This window comes from Labrus bergylta, chromosome 21, assembly GCF_963930695.1.
Source record: "Labrus bergylta chromosome 21, fLabBer1.1, whole genome shotgun sequence".
Classification (NCBI taxonomy): domain Eukaryota; kingdom Metazoa; phylum Chordata; class Actinopteri; order Labriformes; family Labridae; genus Labrus; species Labrus bergylta.
This window is the reverse complement of record NC_089215.1, coordinates 21,396,851-21,411,533: the sequence shown is the minus strand read 5'-3', so window position 1 is coordinate 21,411,533 and position 14,683 is coordinate 21,396,851. Positions and strand designations below refer to the sequence as shown.

Below are 14,683 nucleotides of genomic sequence, written 5' to 3'. Positions count from 1 at the left end.
ACTTCGAGCTCAAACGTTTCTCTTGTTCTCCTCAAGGTCAAAAAAAAGTGAAACTGATCACATCAATTTTGACTGAAACTATACGGGAGGGAATAACTTTGTTTTCTTAGATTAAACATCTGTTTAATTTATTTATTTCATTCACTGAATCATCACCGTCTTTGGTTAAGATGGTTTCTGCTCCTCAAACTATGCTGATGGTTGATCTGGACAAGTGCACATACCCTCACTTTACAGAAATGTTTAAAACTATTGTTCACCAATGAAAGAAAAACAGATTATTAAAACTTCACTTGGTTGTTTTTGTTGTTTGACGTAACTATAAACAAAACAAATAACAACTGTTTGATAAGGTAAATGCATCATTGAATCGATTTTTTAAAACAAGATTTTTTTTATTTATTTCATGACTTCATTAAACCTTGAAAATAGGATGGTCGAATTACCCCCAGATGGCTCCTTCTACCCACTGACTCAGATGAACTTACCCCTGGTCTGGGGTCATTTGAACCCGCAGGAACACTTTCTTTTCCTGAAGTCGTTTTTTAAGGCCCTTTGTCAAAGATGCATTCTTAGATTCTCAGTTGAGGCAACATCTCAAATTAAGAGTAGATGTTTTCATGGTACTCCGTTCTCCTTGCTTGGAGAAGCACATAAGTAGAAACTGGCTCATCTTACCCCACCCTCCCCTAACCAACCCCAACGCACAATGAGTCCATCTTTGTCATAGAATAGAATTACTTTATTGATCCCAAACTGGGAAATTGTGGTGTTACAGCAGCAGGTTATCAGAGCAAATAAAACAATATAAGAATAGATACATAGTAAATAAGCACTTAGAATATAAAGAATAAGAAGAGATCTATACATTAAGGATTTGACTTAACATTCTTACTGGTTAAAAAAATGAAAAATGAAATACAACATTTATTCAGGCTTGTCAACTGAATGTCAAAATACTTGCTGGAGGTAAGAGATGTAAGTTTGCAAAAACAGTGATGACAGTGGTACTTATGTAATAACAATTTAGAGGGTTCTCCAGAGCTGTGCAAATTTGTGGCTGTGCAATCAAAGATAACATTAACACATTAACATTCAACATAGCTGCTGAGGACACTTGTGTGCCACAGGATCCGGGCAGTCTTTTGGGTTCGTTGTTGTTAGCTAGGACTGACCTGAGATGTCAACTCATCGTGCTAAATGTTGTGGATACTGTGGCTGAATGTAAAAAAAAAAAAAGGTACCTGCCCTAATGTAAGAAATCTGTCAGCATGTTTGTGGTGTCTGGAAGTGGCTTTGATTTTGAAGTTGACGCATGTGTGGTCAGAGTGCGTTTGTTGCACCCTTGAAATGAAGCGGTCAGAACTCGTCCATCTTCACTTTTAGCAACTTTTATTAAAGAAATGCCCACAGTTTTACACAAGCTTTGTTTTCAGCCTACACACACCTCTGTGTCTTCTTCACTGAGCCTCTCTTAAAGGGCCAGTGTCTTCATCTTAAAAGGTAGATAAAACACACAGTATTTACGGTTTACTCTTAGAAATTTAAATTAACTTAAATACTTCTGGAAATTAAATTAGTTTAACTAGACACACTGATATAACAAAATGATAGAAAGAAATAAGATAAAGCATTTTCAGCGTGTTACACGTTCATGTTTGAGTAAGCACACTGCAGGAGGATAAAAAGTTGGCAAAACCAGATCATATTATTATTAACATAAAATATGACATCATTAAATGTATGTATTTAGAGATTTTTTTGTCATACTTTTCACATTAACAGTGGCGATTTTTGAGTCTGTTGGGGCCCTAGGCAGAAAATAATTGGGGGGCCCTCCGACCAGAGTTCATCACCATCGTGTCACAATGTCCTCTTCCTCCTTTATTCTGTTTCTCTTTTCTCTCCTATAGATGGATAACTCCTCTTCATTTTTCTTTGTTGACTTTCATCAACAAACTTAAATTTCCTTAGAAATAATTCATTGCAACGCTTTAGCAAGGCAACAAGAGTGAGTGCTGTCAGATGGGGGCCCCTTGGGGAGGTTTCCTTCTGTCATAGCCAGTTTTGCACTTTTTTGGGTCACTGCTTTGAATTTAAAGTTTGTCAGCCCTCGGGGGGGCCCCCTACTGGCCTGGGGCCCCAAGCAGCTACATGCCTTGCCTGTCGACAAGCAGCCACCTCAAGCAGTACATCTGCAAGATTTCTCAACTGATACAACATCTGGTCACATTGGTGATAAACAGTGACTGGTGAAATCTATTCTTGATGTCTAACAAACTTTACATAATGATGTGGGGAAGAAGAAGTGGTTTTTCCCTGTACATAGATTTTTTTTAAAAAGTTTTCCTTCCATTAAAAGTTTCACAGGTCCCCCCCCCCCCCAACAGCAGTCCAGTCCCTAAATCTGTCTTTCCTCTCTAAAGGCCATGGTGCTGTCTCGAGTTAAGAGACTACGATGCCTGGGGCCCAACGTGTACCCAGAGGCCCCTGACGGAGGCTGGGGATGGGTTGTGGCTGCAGCCTTCTTCTTGGTGGGGGTCTGCACCTATGGCACCATCAAGAGCTTTGGCATCTTCCTGCAGGACCTGATGGAGGAGTTTGGAGAGACCAACAGTCGGGTCTCCTGGATCGTTTCAATCTGTCTGTTTGTCATGACGTTTAACGGTGAGCAGAGCCGATGAGATCTTATGTGTTGGAATAACTATGGACCTCAGAGAATTAGTTTTCACTTAACATCCGTTTGTTCTCCTCCGGTCCTCAGCTCCTCTCTCTGCTGTGATGACTAACCGCTTTGGGTTCCAGCTTGTTGTGATGTTGGGAGGATTTCTCATGGCCACTGGCTCGATCACAACCAGCTTCACCAGCTCCATCAATCAAATGTACATCACATATGGATTAGTCGCAGGTTTTGTATTTCTTTCTTTTTTTAATTTTCTCCCTTTGTAGAGACCTTATAATTTGTTTTCATATTTTAATTTTCAATTCTTTTTTGTTTTAAGAGTTTTAAAAAAAAGTGTCTTTTCCATTGTGCAGGTATTGGCTACTGTCTGACTTTCCTGCCCACGTTGACCATCCTCTCCCAGTACTTTAACCGACGACGCTCTTTGGTCATAGCTGTGGCCTCAACTGGAGAGTCCCTGTCGATGTTTGCCCTGGCACCAGGTGAGTGCACGAGCTTCCACTTGTATGTTTAAAACATACAAGTAAAGAAGACAAGAGACTGTAGGGGCTTTAGGAAAACAGTGTGATGTTTTTACTGTTTGATCTTGAGTTTGCGACTGTTTAGAATAACGGTAAATGAGAATCAAGAAAAACTTTATTAATCACAGAGGGAAATTTGTTTGCTACAGTTGCTCATAACACCAAAAATCAGTAGGAAGTACAGATAAGCTCACAATATAAAATAAAATAAAAACAGTAATAACAATATAATAAGCATAAGTACCAAGTGAAAGCAATAATAAAGTAGTTTAAGTAATAAGCTATGTTCAAGCGCAGGTCATTGAGAATATAAACAATATTTACAAATATGAATATACACTGATGGATTAACAGCATAGATATTGCACGCTTCATGTATAGATTGCACTTTTGATGTATAAATATTATCCAGTTTTCAACAGATTGCAGTTTTAGAAATAGTCAAGGTAAAAAACCTAGTTAGTGAACTGTAAGCTCTAGGACAGATGACTTAAAATGTTTAAATAAAGATTCTCTGATAATATTCTACATATACTTTTAAAATGTCCATCAAGGCTGCACTTGTAGGCATGTTTATTTCTCAAAAGAAGGATGGGCTCATTAGCAGCCTCTGCCATCAGGGTGTGAACAGGTATGAAAGAATGTGTAGGTGTGACCTGGGGTGTAAAGCGCATTGAGTAGTCAGATGACTAGAAAAGTGCTATACAAGCTCAAGTTTTTTTAACATGAATAGTTTGAGTCAAACCACCCAGCTGCCAAAAATACTCACTTCAGTGTAAAATAATCCTGAACAAATTCACTGTGTTGTCCGGTGAATGTTTGATAAACACCTCAATGCACAGCTGATTTACTGTATGAAAACCTTTCTGTACATTTGTGACCATTAAAAAAAATATATACTCATATTGGAAAAACAATGAGCTTCTGCCAAGAGCCACAGACAGGTGAAGAGAAGAGAAAAACACGAGTTGAGTTTTATTTTAGACTTGTTGACAATTACAGAAATATGGAACATTGCTGGCCTTCTACTTAAACCCTGGAGCTAAATGTTCCACTGACATCAGCAGGATGGCTAGAAAGATTAATGCTGATTTAAGATGAAATTCTTGTTGTTTTGATTTCTGGCCCTGGTTGAATGTTTTTGTCCTTGCTCCAGATTGCTGTCTGCTTATCAATCAATCAATCAAACGTTATTTATATAGCACCTTTCAGACAAATTAAATTGCAGTTCAAAGTGCTTTACAAGAGTGCAGAAAAGTTATTGATGAAAAAGTAGTTTATAAAATCATTGATAAAATCATTGAGAGACTAATGCACACCAATAAGAATTAAAAAATTGATGTATAAATGAAAAAATAAAATAAGACACATAAAAGCAATAAGATATTAAAATTAATACATAGGAGAAGAATATTTAAAAATGTAGTAGGATAAAAAAGACAATAGAATAATGTTAAGATTTGAATTTAAGCCAGACTGAATAAATGAGTTTTAAGACTGCGTTTAAAAGTCTCAATATTCTGGGCTCCTCTCAGACCTTCAGGAAGGTTGTTCCACAGTCTCGGAGCGTAACAGCTGAAAGCAGTATCACCAAAGGTGATTACATTTGCCTGATGTATACGTTTGGAAAAGTTGTATTTATTTATTTTTATATATAATCCCCCCTAGTCTTGATTTATGTTTGAATTAACTTGTTCCTGTGTATTTTGCTGTTGTATGTTCATCCTCTATAAGATTTTGTAGAAACATTTTTTGTATGTTTTAAATTTGTCAATATTCCACTGACTTAAAAGCTATTCTCTGTGGCTTAAATTGAAGTAGGATATGTGCTTTATAGTTTTTCATTCTAGTATTTTCTCTTCTTGTCCCTCAGCCTTTTCTGCACTGAGGGACCGTATGGGCTGGCGGCACACCATGGTTGTGATAGGAGTCATGCAAAGCAGCCTCATTATCTGTGGCGCTCTTCTTCGGCCAATTGTCATCAAACCCAGCGCAATTCAGGAGGGAGAGACGGACGCGTTGCCCCTAAAGGAAGTGGAAGCCCTCAGTGCACAGAAGACGGTGGAGGACACAAAGCCAGAAAACTCTATCACAAACAATACCTCAGAAGCACAAGCGAACTCCTACAGTCAGGACAACGAGCTCAGCAGAGGCTCTGTGAGCACCGGAGACTCTGGTGTCCTGTCTCTTAAGGACGCAGAACTCAGCAGCCCGGAGGAGAAGATTTCACTGCAAAAAGAAGAAGCATGGCCATCGGTGGAAAACAACACAGGAGAGATGAAAGAGTCGGAAACAGAGAAGACAAACCAGAGAAATGCTGAGAAACAAGTCGTGAAAGAGGAAAAGGAACCAGGTGATGGTTCTTTAGAAAACACAAAACTTTTGGATTTCTCCATCCTCAAAGAGTGCAGCTTCATCTTTTATTCTCTGTTCGGACTGTTCGCCACGCTCGGCTTCTTCGCCCCCCATCTCTATGTCATCGAGCTGTGCGTGAGTCGAGGAGTGGAGCGGGAGCACGCGACCTACATGCTCTCCATCATGGCCACGGCCGAAGTCTTTGGCCGATTCACCATCGGGTGGATCCTGTCGCGGAGGCGCATCGTGAACAAGAAACTGCTCGTGATTCTGGTGTGTGTGGTTTTGATGGCTGCCGATCTGGTGGGATTCACGTTTGCTACGGAGTTCTACGGCCTGGCTGTGTGCTGTGCGGTGTACGGGTTCTTTATGGGAACCCTGGCTTGCACACACATCCCCATGCTGGCTGAAGATGATGTGGTTGGCATAGAGAGGATGTCTTCAGCTGCTGGAGTTTATGTGTTTATACAAAGTTTTTCTGGGCTGGCTGGACCCCCACTCGGAGGTAAGTCTTATCTTGTAGTGAGAAGTTTACTGTAAATACTGCCCATGGTTTCACTTCACCACATCTACATAACTCCTCTTTGGAAAACACAAGGATGGTATATTCTCGGTGATAACATTTCATTGATTTAATGCAGTTAAAATGTAAGTACAGTAAATAGTAGTAGTAATCATTTATTTCGGTCACAAGAAAAAACATTTTGAACAAAAAGGTGTAGGCTGAAGCTTTAGCTTATTACACCTACCCTTGTTACAAATCTCATTATTTAAGACACTACTAGTTTGGTTACAACAAAACAAAACAAATGACACACAGAAAAAAACAAAACAGAAGTCACACTCTCAAAAAATAATCAAACCGACCTTTTATATTTGTTAAACACCATTTTTTTAAACAACAATTTAAATCTGGAAAGTGAACTACACATTCTTAATTCCACAAGTTAAGCCCTTTTACCCAAATACACCTGTTCTTTATGTTTGTCCTTACTTTTGGTTTTTTATACACAACTGTTCCCCTTAGTTCATACCGGCTCTCTCTAGTTTCAAACCTCTGAATACTGTTGGGAAGCAAATGATTGTGTGCCTTGTACAAATCAAAGCTAAAAAGATCAAATGTAAGATTGGGATAAAGAATGACTGAGACTTAAACCTGACAGGGAATGATGCTGTTTGAGGGTGGATGGGATTAAAGCTTTAGTTATGTAATCTAGTCTTACTTTCTTCTTCTCTGAAACAGTAGCCTACACAGGAATAACTTATGCAGATATAATTAAAAAAACACAATGTTAATATCATTGTTTCACTGTCACTATTTTAAATGTAAAAGTCAAAATAATACAAATTGTAAAAAGAAATAAGACAAGTCTTTTGTCTGCTGTTCTCTTTAGTGTACACAGCTATCAGTAGGGGCTGCTAGCCGAGCGGCTACTAACAGATTTTTTTACCATGTACTGAGCAGGCCATACAGCAATGATAGCAATCAGACAACATGCTTACAGGTTTAGATGTAAACTCTCTCCTCCTCACATTTCTTATCTATCTTTTTATCCCATCGAATGAAGGACACTCAATGATTCTCTCTTGTATCACCTTTTGTTTGTTATGTTGGTCAAATACACACTCCACAGCCCTAAAAACACTGGAATCATTATATTAAAAAACACTCAAAACTGTAGACAGACAGCCACTCAGTACTTCTACTGTACTCAGTAGAAGTACAGTCTGTTAAGTTTGGGAAACCTGCACAATCCCACTCAGGAAAACCACATTTAGCCAGGATGTTTTTTCCTTCAGAGCATCATGAGTGGAATTTAATACAGCAATCAATTAGAGAGTCAACATCCCATCATTCAGTTAATACAATGTTAAAAATGGTTTATTGAGAAGCAACAATGTAGCTGTAGCTACCCACTTTAACTGTATCATGTCCTGTTGGATATTATTTGTTCTCGTTACCCAAACTGTTTTGTATTTGTCTGTATTGTTCTAAACTACTGAATGTATGTTAATGGGTTATATTTAATTCTATAACGCCAAAGCACTTCTGTCAAAGGGACTAGCCATGAAAATTAGCATTTTGGCTAACTCTGGTCAAAAGTAAAAAATGGCCATAAAATCTTACAAAATAAGAAATGAAAACTCGAACAGAATCCTACACTTCCCATAATGTCAATGGGTACTGCTTTTTCATGAGACAATCTTTATAAATAAATCTGATACACTACGCAGCCTGTGAAAAAATCTATAGATATTCTTTACGTAGCTCTACATAGGGGAGAAAATAACCTCGATCACATCACTATGACATCATAAGTGTTATTTTCAGTTTAAACTGAACTCTACTTCCCTTAGTAACAAATAAAGTAAAATTAACATTTGAAATGATCGGAGTGCTGCTTCAATCCTACTCTTAACTCTTCCTGCAGGTGTGTTGGTGGATCTGACTCAGAACTACGGATCAGCTTTCTACTCCTGTGCTGTCGGCATGGCGATCAGCGCAGTGTTCCTCGGTTTGGTAAGGCCAGCTAAAAGAGGAATACTCTGTGGGAGAAAATCAAAACGCCTTGAAGACAAACATGACACAAACAAGGACTCGCTTGAGAAGGGGGCATCATAGCCACCCAACATAAGAAGTGACTGTGCTGAAGTAGAGGCCATCTCGATCCACGACCAGGAGGTTATTAGTTTTGCTTGAGCTGTTAATGTGGTGTGAAGGTTACTACAGTCGCTGTTTAAGGGTAAAAGGCAAAAGATGACTGCTGGACAGTGTTCAAGTGGCATAAATACAAAGAAGAGAAAGACCAATAATAATCTGCTATGAAGAGCAATATTGAGAATGTTAAGGTCACAATACTGTATGTATGTAGTAAGTTTGCCTTACATACTCTGATGTACCACACAATGTTTTTCTACTGTAAATTACAATAAATACCTTTTTTAGGGACAGAGTTAGTTACAGCTGGGTTAGTATGGACATGTTCTCAATGGACCACAAGTTATTCCATTACATCATACTGATGCTTCACCTGATTACCTGCTGGGGATCAATGCAATAATAATAATAATCATCAAACTGTGATGCAAATGAAGCTGCAGAAACTAACAAATTGCACTAATTCTGTAACATGTGTTATAGAAAGAGCTCAGGTGATCACACGTGACTAGAAGTTTTTTTTTCTTTCTTTTTTTTATATGAAACTATTTCAAAGCTGACACTGCTTTATTATTTGATATGAAATGTCAGACTGGAAACTATTTTTGTAATGAAAATGTGTTCAATCACAATAAAACAAGTGATTAGAAAGTTTAAATAATGTGTAATTTTTTTATATATATATAAACCTCAAACTTCATTGACTGCTCTTGTATTTCTATCATTTAGCTCCAATGATGGAAAAGGTTCAACAATACAGACAAACGCAGCTCACACTGGATCGTCCCTGTGACCCTGAACAGGGGGATAAGCAGTATGGCTAAAGGATGGATGGACTGTGACCTCACATCAAAACATTTTTAATGCTCATATTGCATCTTTCTTTCAGATAATAAAATCTAAAATGAAACATTTCACCTGGAAACACAAAGAACCGGTCTGCACTGCTGCTTCTTGGGTTTTCAAAAACATAAAACTCTAAAAATATGACAGTCTGACTTTAAAGAGTCTCTCGCAGTTATTGCTACAGGAAGCCATTTCTACTAAACCAAATATGGTAAATAGTACTGTAGTGGCTATTTGTCCAAAAAGAAAAAAAATCTAAATAAGCTAATATCAAACATAATCAAATGACCACTGATGCACCATGGGGATGTGATGTACGCAGGTAAAAGAAGTCTAATGTCCATGCAAGAGATCTGCGGTTTTTTGGTGGTTTATTTAAAGAAAGCAAACAAAAGAACAAAGAACATCGTCGCTCCTGCTGCCTCTCTTGCCCTGGTATAAAACCATAGGCCCACCCTGGTGCATGCTGGTCCTCTACCTGCCTCTTACCTAAATAACCTCTGGTGCCCACAGTGTTACCCAAACATCTAACAAAAATACTAATGCAAAACTAAATTTACTTAACAAATAACTAGCAAAAGAAAATATTACCCAAAATCTATTCTAAATAAAGAAAACGTGTAGAATAATTATATAAGCAACAACACCCAAATATGAGTAAACTAAATACCAAAACTAATTCTAACAACAATTAAATAGCTCCAACAAATACCGTAAATGGACTTGAGCTTGTAAAGTGCTTTTCTAGTCTACTGACTACTCAAGGTGCTTTCACCCCGCAGGTCACACCTACACATTCACACACTGATGGTAGAGGCTGCTCTGTAGTGACCATCAGTATTAGCTAATCCCATTAATACACAGTCATACACCACCGACGGGCGACGAAGCAGTGTGAGTAAGTGTCTTGCCCAAGGACACATGGGACATGTGACAGGAGCAGTGGTGGTTCTAGACCAGTGGTTCCCAAAGTGGGCGTCGGGACCTCCTGGGGGGTCGCGAGTTGCATTCCAAAAACAAATGCAAACTGGAAATGACACATTTTACCCATTATTGTGAAATCACATACAAAAATGTTGTTCACTTAGTTTAAGGCTGCTGTATTTGTTAATAGTTGTTCTAATGTCAGTGTTTGGATCGGCCCAGTAGTGCGTGCTGCTGTGTACAGTGTTAAGCTTTAACCACTTCCAGGGACAGAGGGGGTCCCCGGTCTCTTGCGTCGTTATTTTGGGGGTCGCGGGATGAAAAGTTTGGAAACCCCTGTTCTAGACCACTTTTACTGAGGGGGCCAAACTGGGGCCAGTTGTTTTGTCAGAGGGGAACATTAAACCCAGGTGAAAAATAGACAAAGATGATCACTGTAAAATATATATAAATATTATGCCAAATAATAGCACACATCATTAAATACCATGATTTATATTTGTTTCTGTAACAATATTTAATACTAGATTGTGAGTCTGGTTGTTGAGTCACATACTATGTGTAGTGGCAATTTCTTCTTGTGTGTCATATAAAAATTGTCACTTGTGTCATAGGAGCCAACCTGTTCGTTCCTGATGCCTGTCCACTTAAATATACTCACAGATCCGTTGTTTCACTTGATTTCTTATTTTATTCGTAATTCCACTTGTTTCCAGAACAGATCCAAAATGAATATATCAAAACTCATAACAAAAGGTCACGATCAAAAAACATTTGCTGCGTGGCTCCTAAACCTCCACCACAGTCCACAAACAAAAAACGATCTACTATCTCACCACCTGTGTATCAGACCCAAATTAATTAACTCGGCTCCACCCATAACACAAAATACCTGCCAAAATATGCCCAAATAAATCCATTATTCACCATAATGTCAAATCAAGTACTTCGCATAAATTAATACTTATTTCTTACAACACAAAACATATACTCTGTTAACACAAACTTAAACCATACTTCTGAAACTAAAGTCACCATAATTAAAATGGCCTCTACACTGTTATGAGGGGGGCTCTTCCTTTTGGAGGGGTGGCCACAGGGGGGACCAAGCTCACTGGCCCCTGTTGGCCCCTGCCTAGAACCGCCCATGTGCAGGAGCTTGGGATTGAACCCCCAACCTTCCAGTTAAGAGACAAACTACTACTGAGCCACGACCACCAATATAGTTGTAAACAAATCAGAGTGAACTTTGTGATCAGGAAACCGAAAAATGTCTTGCAGGGAAACTTCAGCAAGAGTTGATAAGAGCTGCTTCACTGATCTTATCTCGACTTACGTCTACAGGTCATGTACTCTTCAGTATGTCGAGGCACCTGCGGAGCCACAGTCTGTATGTTTGAAAAGCTTCGGTGGGTTTGGAAAGGTGGAAAACAGGCTGACAGGATGTCTGACTGTCATCGTCCTCCACCCAGTGCAGCAAAGCCTGTTAAACAGAAAAATGATTACATGACTACTTCTGTCTCTTTCCTCCCTCTAATAAGGCTTTATCTTTTTTTAAGTATTTATCTTTTTTTTTCTTTTGTTATGTTACTTGTTCTAGCAAGAGAAGTTCTGAAAAAAAAAGAAAGTTAGGGTCACTTCTGAAACTTATATGTTGATTATGAAGGTCAAAATCAAATCTATTGTAGTGAAACACTTCTGTTTTTTTATTCCATTTTCCATCCTGACAAATTAAGACCTATTTCATATAGATATAGAGGTACATCATCAGTTATGTTCAGAGAAATATCCTGGTTCATATTTTTGACATCTCAAATAAAACATGGAAATCAGCTGGGAATGTATGAATTTATTAAAAAATGAGGGAAACATATTTTTGTTTCCCTCATGATGTGCAGAGTAAAGTTTAGAGATGAGTTCTCTAAAATAATTTATTTTTATTTTTAATGAATCTGGTTGTGAAATATTTCTGTCAGTATGAATGTATTAGCTCCAAACCTAACCGAAAACTGAACTTGCTGTGTGAAAATTCTCTGTGTAGTGGGTTGAAATAATCAGGATTACTCTGGCATGTGTGTGACTGAACTCCCTGACCCAGGACCAAGTAGTTGTGCAACCAAAGGAACTTGTATTTCACGAGTACGCTGTTTTTATTGTAACACCCAAGCAGAACTCTACAATAGACGCCGACACAAACACTTGAAGGAATCTTGGTGTTCATGTGTTACTTTTAAAGACAGCTGTCCTGTTCTATTGGAAAGGTATCCTTAAATGAATTATTTCCCCGATTTCTGACTCTATCCACTATCATATTCCTACAATAAAGGCACAAACAGCCTCAAAAAAGTTAAAAAAGTTAAAAATTAAAAATAAAATAAAAAATTAACTTGACCTTCAAGGGGTGTAAGCAGCCCTCCTAATATAATGGTAGGGGAAACACTGATTTGTACCTGGTATCTTTCAGCTATTTTGAAGCTGATTGAGGCTTGTAGCTTGCGAAGGCAGACTGGACAGAGATCCAGGGGTCGACGATCAGACTCCTCCAGGTGGTTGGAGCCCTGCATGGCACAGTTCAACCACTGGCAATGCTTTATCCCAAACATGTGGCCAATTTCATGGGTCATGGTCTGGAAAGAAAGTAACATGAGGGGTTTGCTGATGACCATAAAAAAAAAGGCAAACACACACAGACAAAAAACAACAAGCAGTATTTTTTTTTTATCAGCAGTATTGATTAAAGGGTTTGTGGACCTTTGAAAAAAATCATTCAAAGGTTCAGGGTGCAGAAAGTTCGTAATCAGAGGAGCATGTTTGCCAGAGACCTTGCAGGATCGAAGCAGCAGCGTGCTACTGATGGGGGGAGTGTAATAACCGTCAAACACTGAGTAGTCCCCCTGCTTTGGCTGAAGTCTTTTTTTGAGCATCCCGGCATAAGTGCTGGTGTAGAAGTTGTCATCATACCTGGCAAAGCTAAAAACGCCCATTCCTGCAATCACAATGGAGAACCAAGAGAATGAGAATATTGCCAACAAAACTACTTTTGCACCATCTAGTGGCAGTTCAACCACATTGCATGCCAAAGGCTTCACATGGTAATGACTGAAGTAGTTGTTTCCTGGTAATAAGCAGTGTAATTTAGCAGTCTATTTATAGTATATTGAGATACTTAGCTAAGGATTTGTGTTAAATCTTACCCATACTGAGTGAAGCCTCCCCAAAGACAAAGTTCCAAGAGTCACTGGGGTAGAGGTCTATCATTGTTAATCCAACGATACAAAAAGCGTCTTTTGGTTTCTTTTTCTCCAGAAATCTTAGCAGGTCACCTTCAATCCAGGAGAAAACAATAATATGCATTTTCAAGACAATGTTCACCACATTTACCACTTATTATTATACATTTCTTACAGTAAAAGTGGCAAAACCTGCCAGGAGATTATACAATACAACTGGTGCTCACTAACCAGTGAGGATCTGGAGGTTGTTTGAGTTACTGTTAACCCTGAAAGAACATCCTGTTTCAGCCACAGTAACCGCCGGCAGCAGCGTGACAGAAAGTCCATAGAAGAAGGCTTGGCCGTATTCTCTGAGCCACTCCACAAACTGGTCTGTCTGGGCCCCCACCTCACCGAAGGAACCTACAAGAAACATGGTGTAGAAAATCCTGTCAGTTGGAAATGCTGTAGTGTGTATATAGTTTCTCTATTCACCTATGGTTTGAATATAAATAGTATTGTGGCTGGCATCAGGGGTCTTGCGGTAAGGGTCTCTGAAGAAGCTCTCGAAGTCTTGAGGCTCCTCAGGGTGAGCAGGGATCCAGTCGGCGTCAGAATGCACCGTGATGGGCAGGAAAAGTGACCCCGGCTGCCTGGAGTGAAATCCTTCCTCCAGAAGACACCGCTCTTGCTCAGTGTACTTGCTGTAAATTTCTGCCAGGTCCTGACGATTAGAGATCAAAGCTGTTTGCAGGGTCACCACAGAGTGCTGGATCACCTTCATCTGCAAGAAAGACCTAAAGAATTAACATGGAAACAGATTAAGACAAGTGGACGTTTTCAATATACTGATTTTATGCTGGCCTCCCTCTTCGTGCTTGAAGCAGTTTATCCAGCTAGTCAAACTAATCAAACATGCTCAGAGCAGACTCTTAGACCGAAAAGGTTGCGTTGTCCTTAAGTTTACTGAGGGACATGAATTCACTAAGAGTTTAATTAAGTATAAATGAATACAGGCTCTTAAACATAGATCTTCTTACAAACTAAACTGAGGTAATGAAAAACAGCACAGATGTCATCAAACCACATGTGTAAAATGTACTGTATATCTTACACTTAAATGTATATAAAAACCTAACTCTGCACATTATCCATGCTAACTCACTTACTAACAGCAGCTAAACAAACAAATAGTTTAATATTCACAAAACTTCTAATAATATACAGCATGTAAAATGTCTATTTTCTACAATCTTAATTGACTAAAACCAATAAAAGCCTCATAAAACTTACAGATATGGCATGGTATTTCTGTTAAGTTAATTGTATAATAGACAGACAGCCTACCTGTCGATAAAGGTAAATGATAGGTCTACTTGAGAAATGTCAATATTCTAAAATTTTACAATAAGTACCAACGAACAAGACAAGTAGTTCACTGTGTTTTTTTCACCATTATGTTGACACCGGAAACCGTTTCCAC

General features: G+C 38.7%; 2 protein-coding genes across 4 annotated transcripts in view; one reads left to right on the top strand and one right to left on the bottom strand.

Moving 5' to 3' along the window:
* LOC109994683 (monocarboxylate transporter 7) overlaps positions 1 to 8,511 on the top strand; it is a 9,875-nt gene extending 1,364 nt beyond the window's left edge. Inside the window, exons 2-6 of the mRNA XM_020648129.3 lie at positions 2,427 to 2,667; positions 2,765 to 2,908; positions 3,037 to 3,165; positions 5,078 to 6,064; positions 7,992 to 8,511. Of these exons, the coding sequence (XP_020503785.2) occupies positions 2,430 to 2,667; positions 2,765 to 2,908; positions 3,037 to 3,165; positions 5,078 to 6,064; positions 7,992 to 8,182 (1,689 nt within the window). The 5' untranslated portion in view covers positions 2,427 to 2,429 and the 3' untranslated portion in view covers positions 8,183 to 8,511. The remainder of the gene's footprint in view (positions 1 to 2,426; positions 2,668 to 2,764; positions 2,909 to 3,036; positions 3,166 to 5,077; positions 6,065 to 7,991) is intronic.
* LOC109994704 (archaemetzincin-2) lies at positions 6,177 to 14,683 on the bottom strand. Of its 3 annotated transcripts, none has more exons than XM_029280109.2 (7): positions 14,548 to 14,683; positions 13,696 to 13,984; positions 13,450 to 13,623; positions 13,183 to 13,311; positions 12,811 to 12,974; positions 12,439 to 12,615; positions 6,177 to 11,471 (listed from the first exon to the last, which is right to left on the bottom strand). In XM_029280109.2, the coding sequence occupies exons 2-7, from the start codon at positions 13,982 to 13,984 to the stop codon at positions 11,334 to 11,336; spliced, it is 1,071 nt and encodes a 356-aa protein (XP_029135942.2). In that variant the 5' UTR covers positions 14,548 to 14,683; the 3' UTR covers positions 6,177 to 11,333. The 3 variants fall into 3 exon arrangements, with proteins under 3 accessions (XP_029135942.2, XP_065805296.1, XP_065805297.1); XM_065949224.1 differs by having other exon boundaries at positions 13,696 to 13,997; positions 14,548 to 14,659; XM_065949225.1 differs by having other exon boundaries at positions 14,494 to 14,641.

Coding starts and splice junctions, on each gene's coding strand:
- LOC109994704 (XM_029280109.2), bottom strand. CDS start 13,984: ATGAAGGTGATCCAGCACTCTGTGGTGACCCTGCAAACAGCTTTGATC. Junction 12,616..12,810: donor TGCTGCTTCGATCCTGCAAG/GTCTCTGGCAAA, acceptor CTTTCTTTCCAG/ACCATGACCCATGAAATTGG. Junction 11,472..12,438: donor AAATAGCTGAAAGATACCAG/GTACAAATCAGT, acceptor TCTGTTTAACAG/GCTTTGCTGCACTGGGTGGA.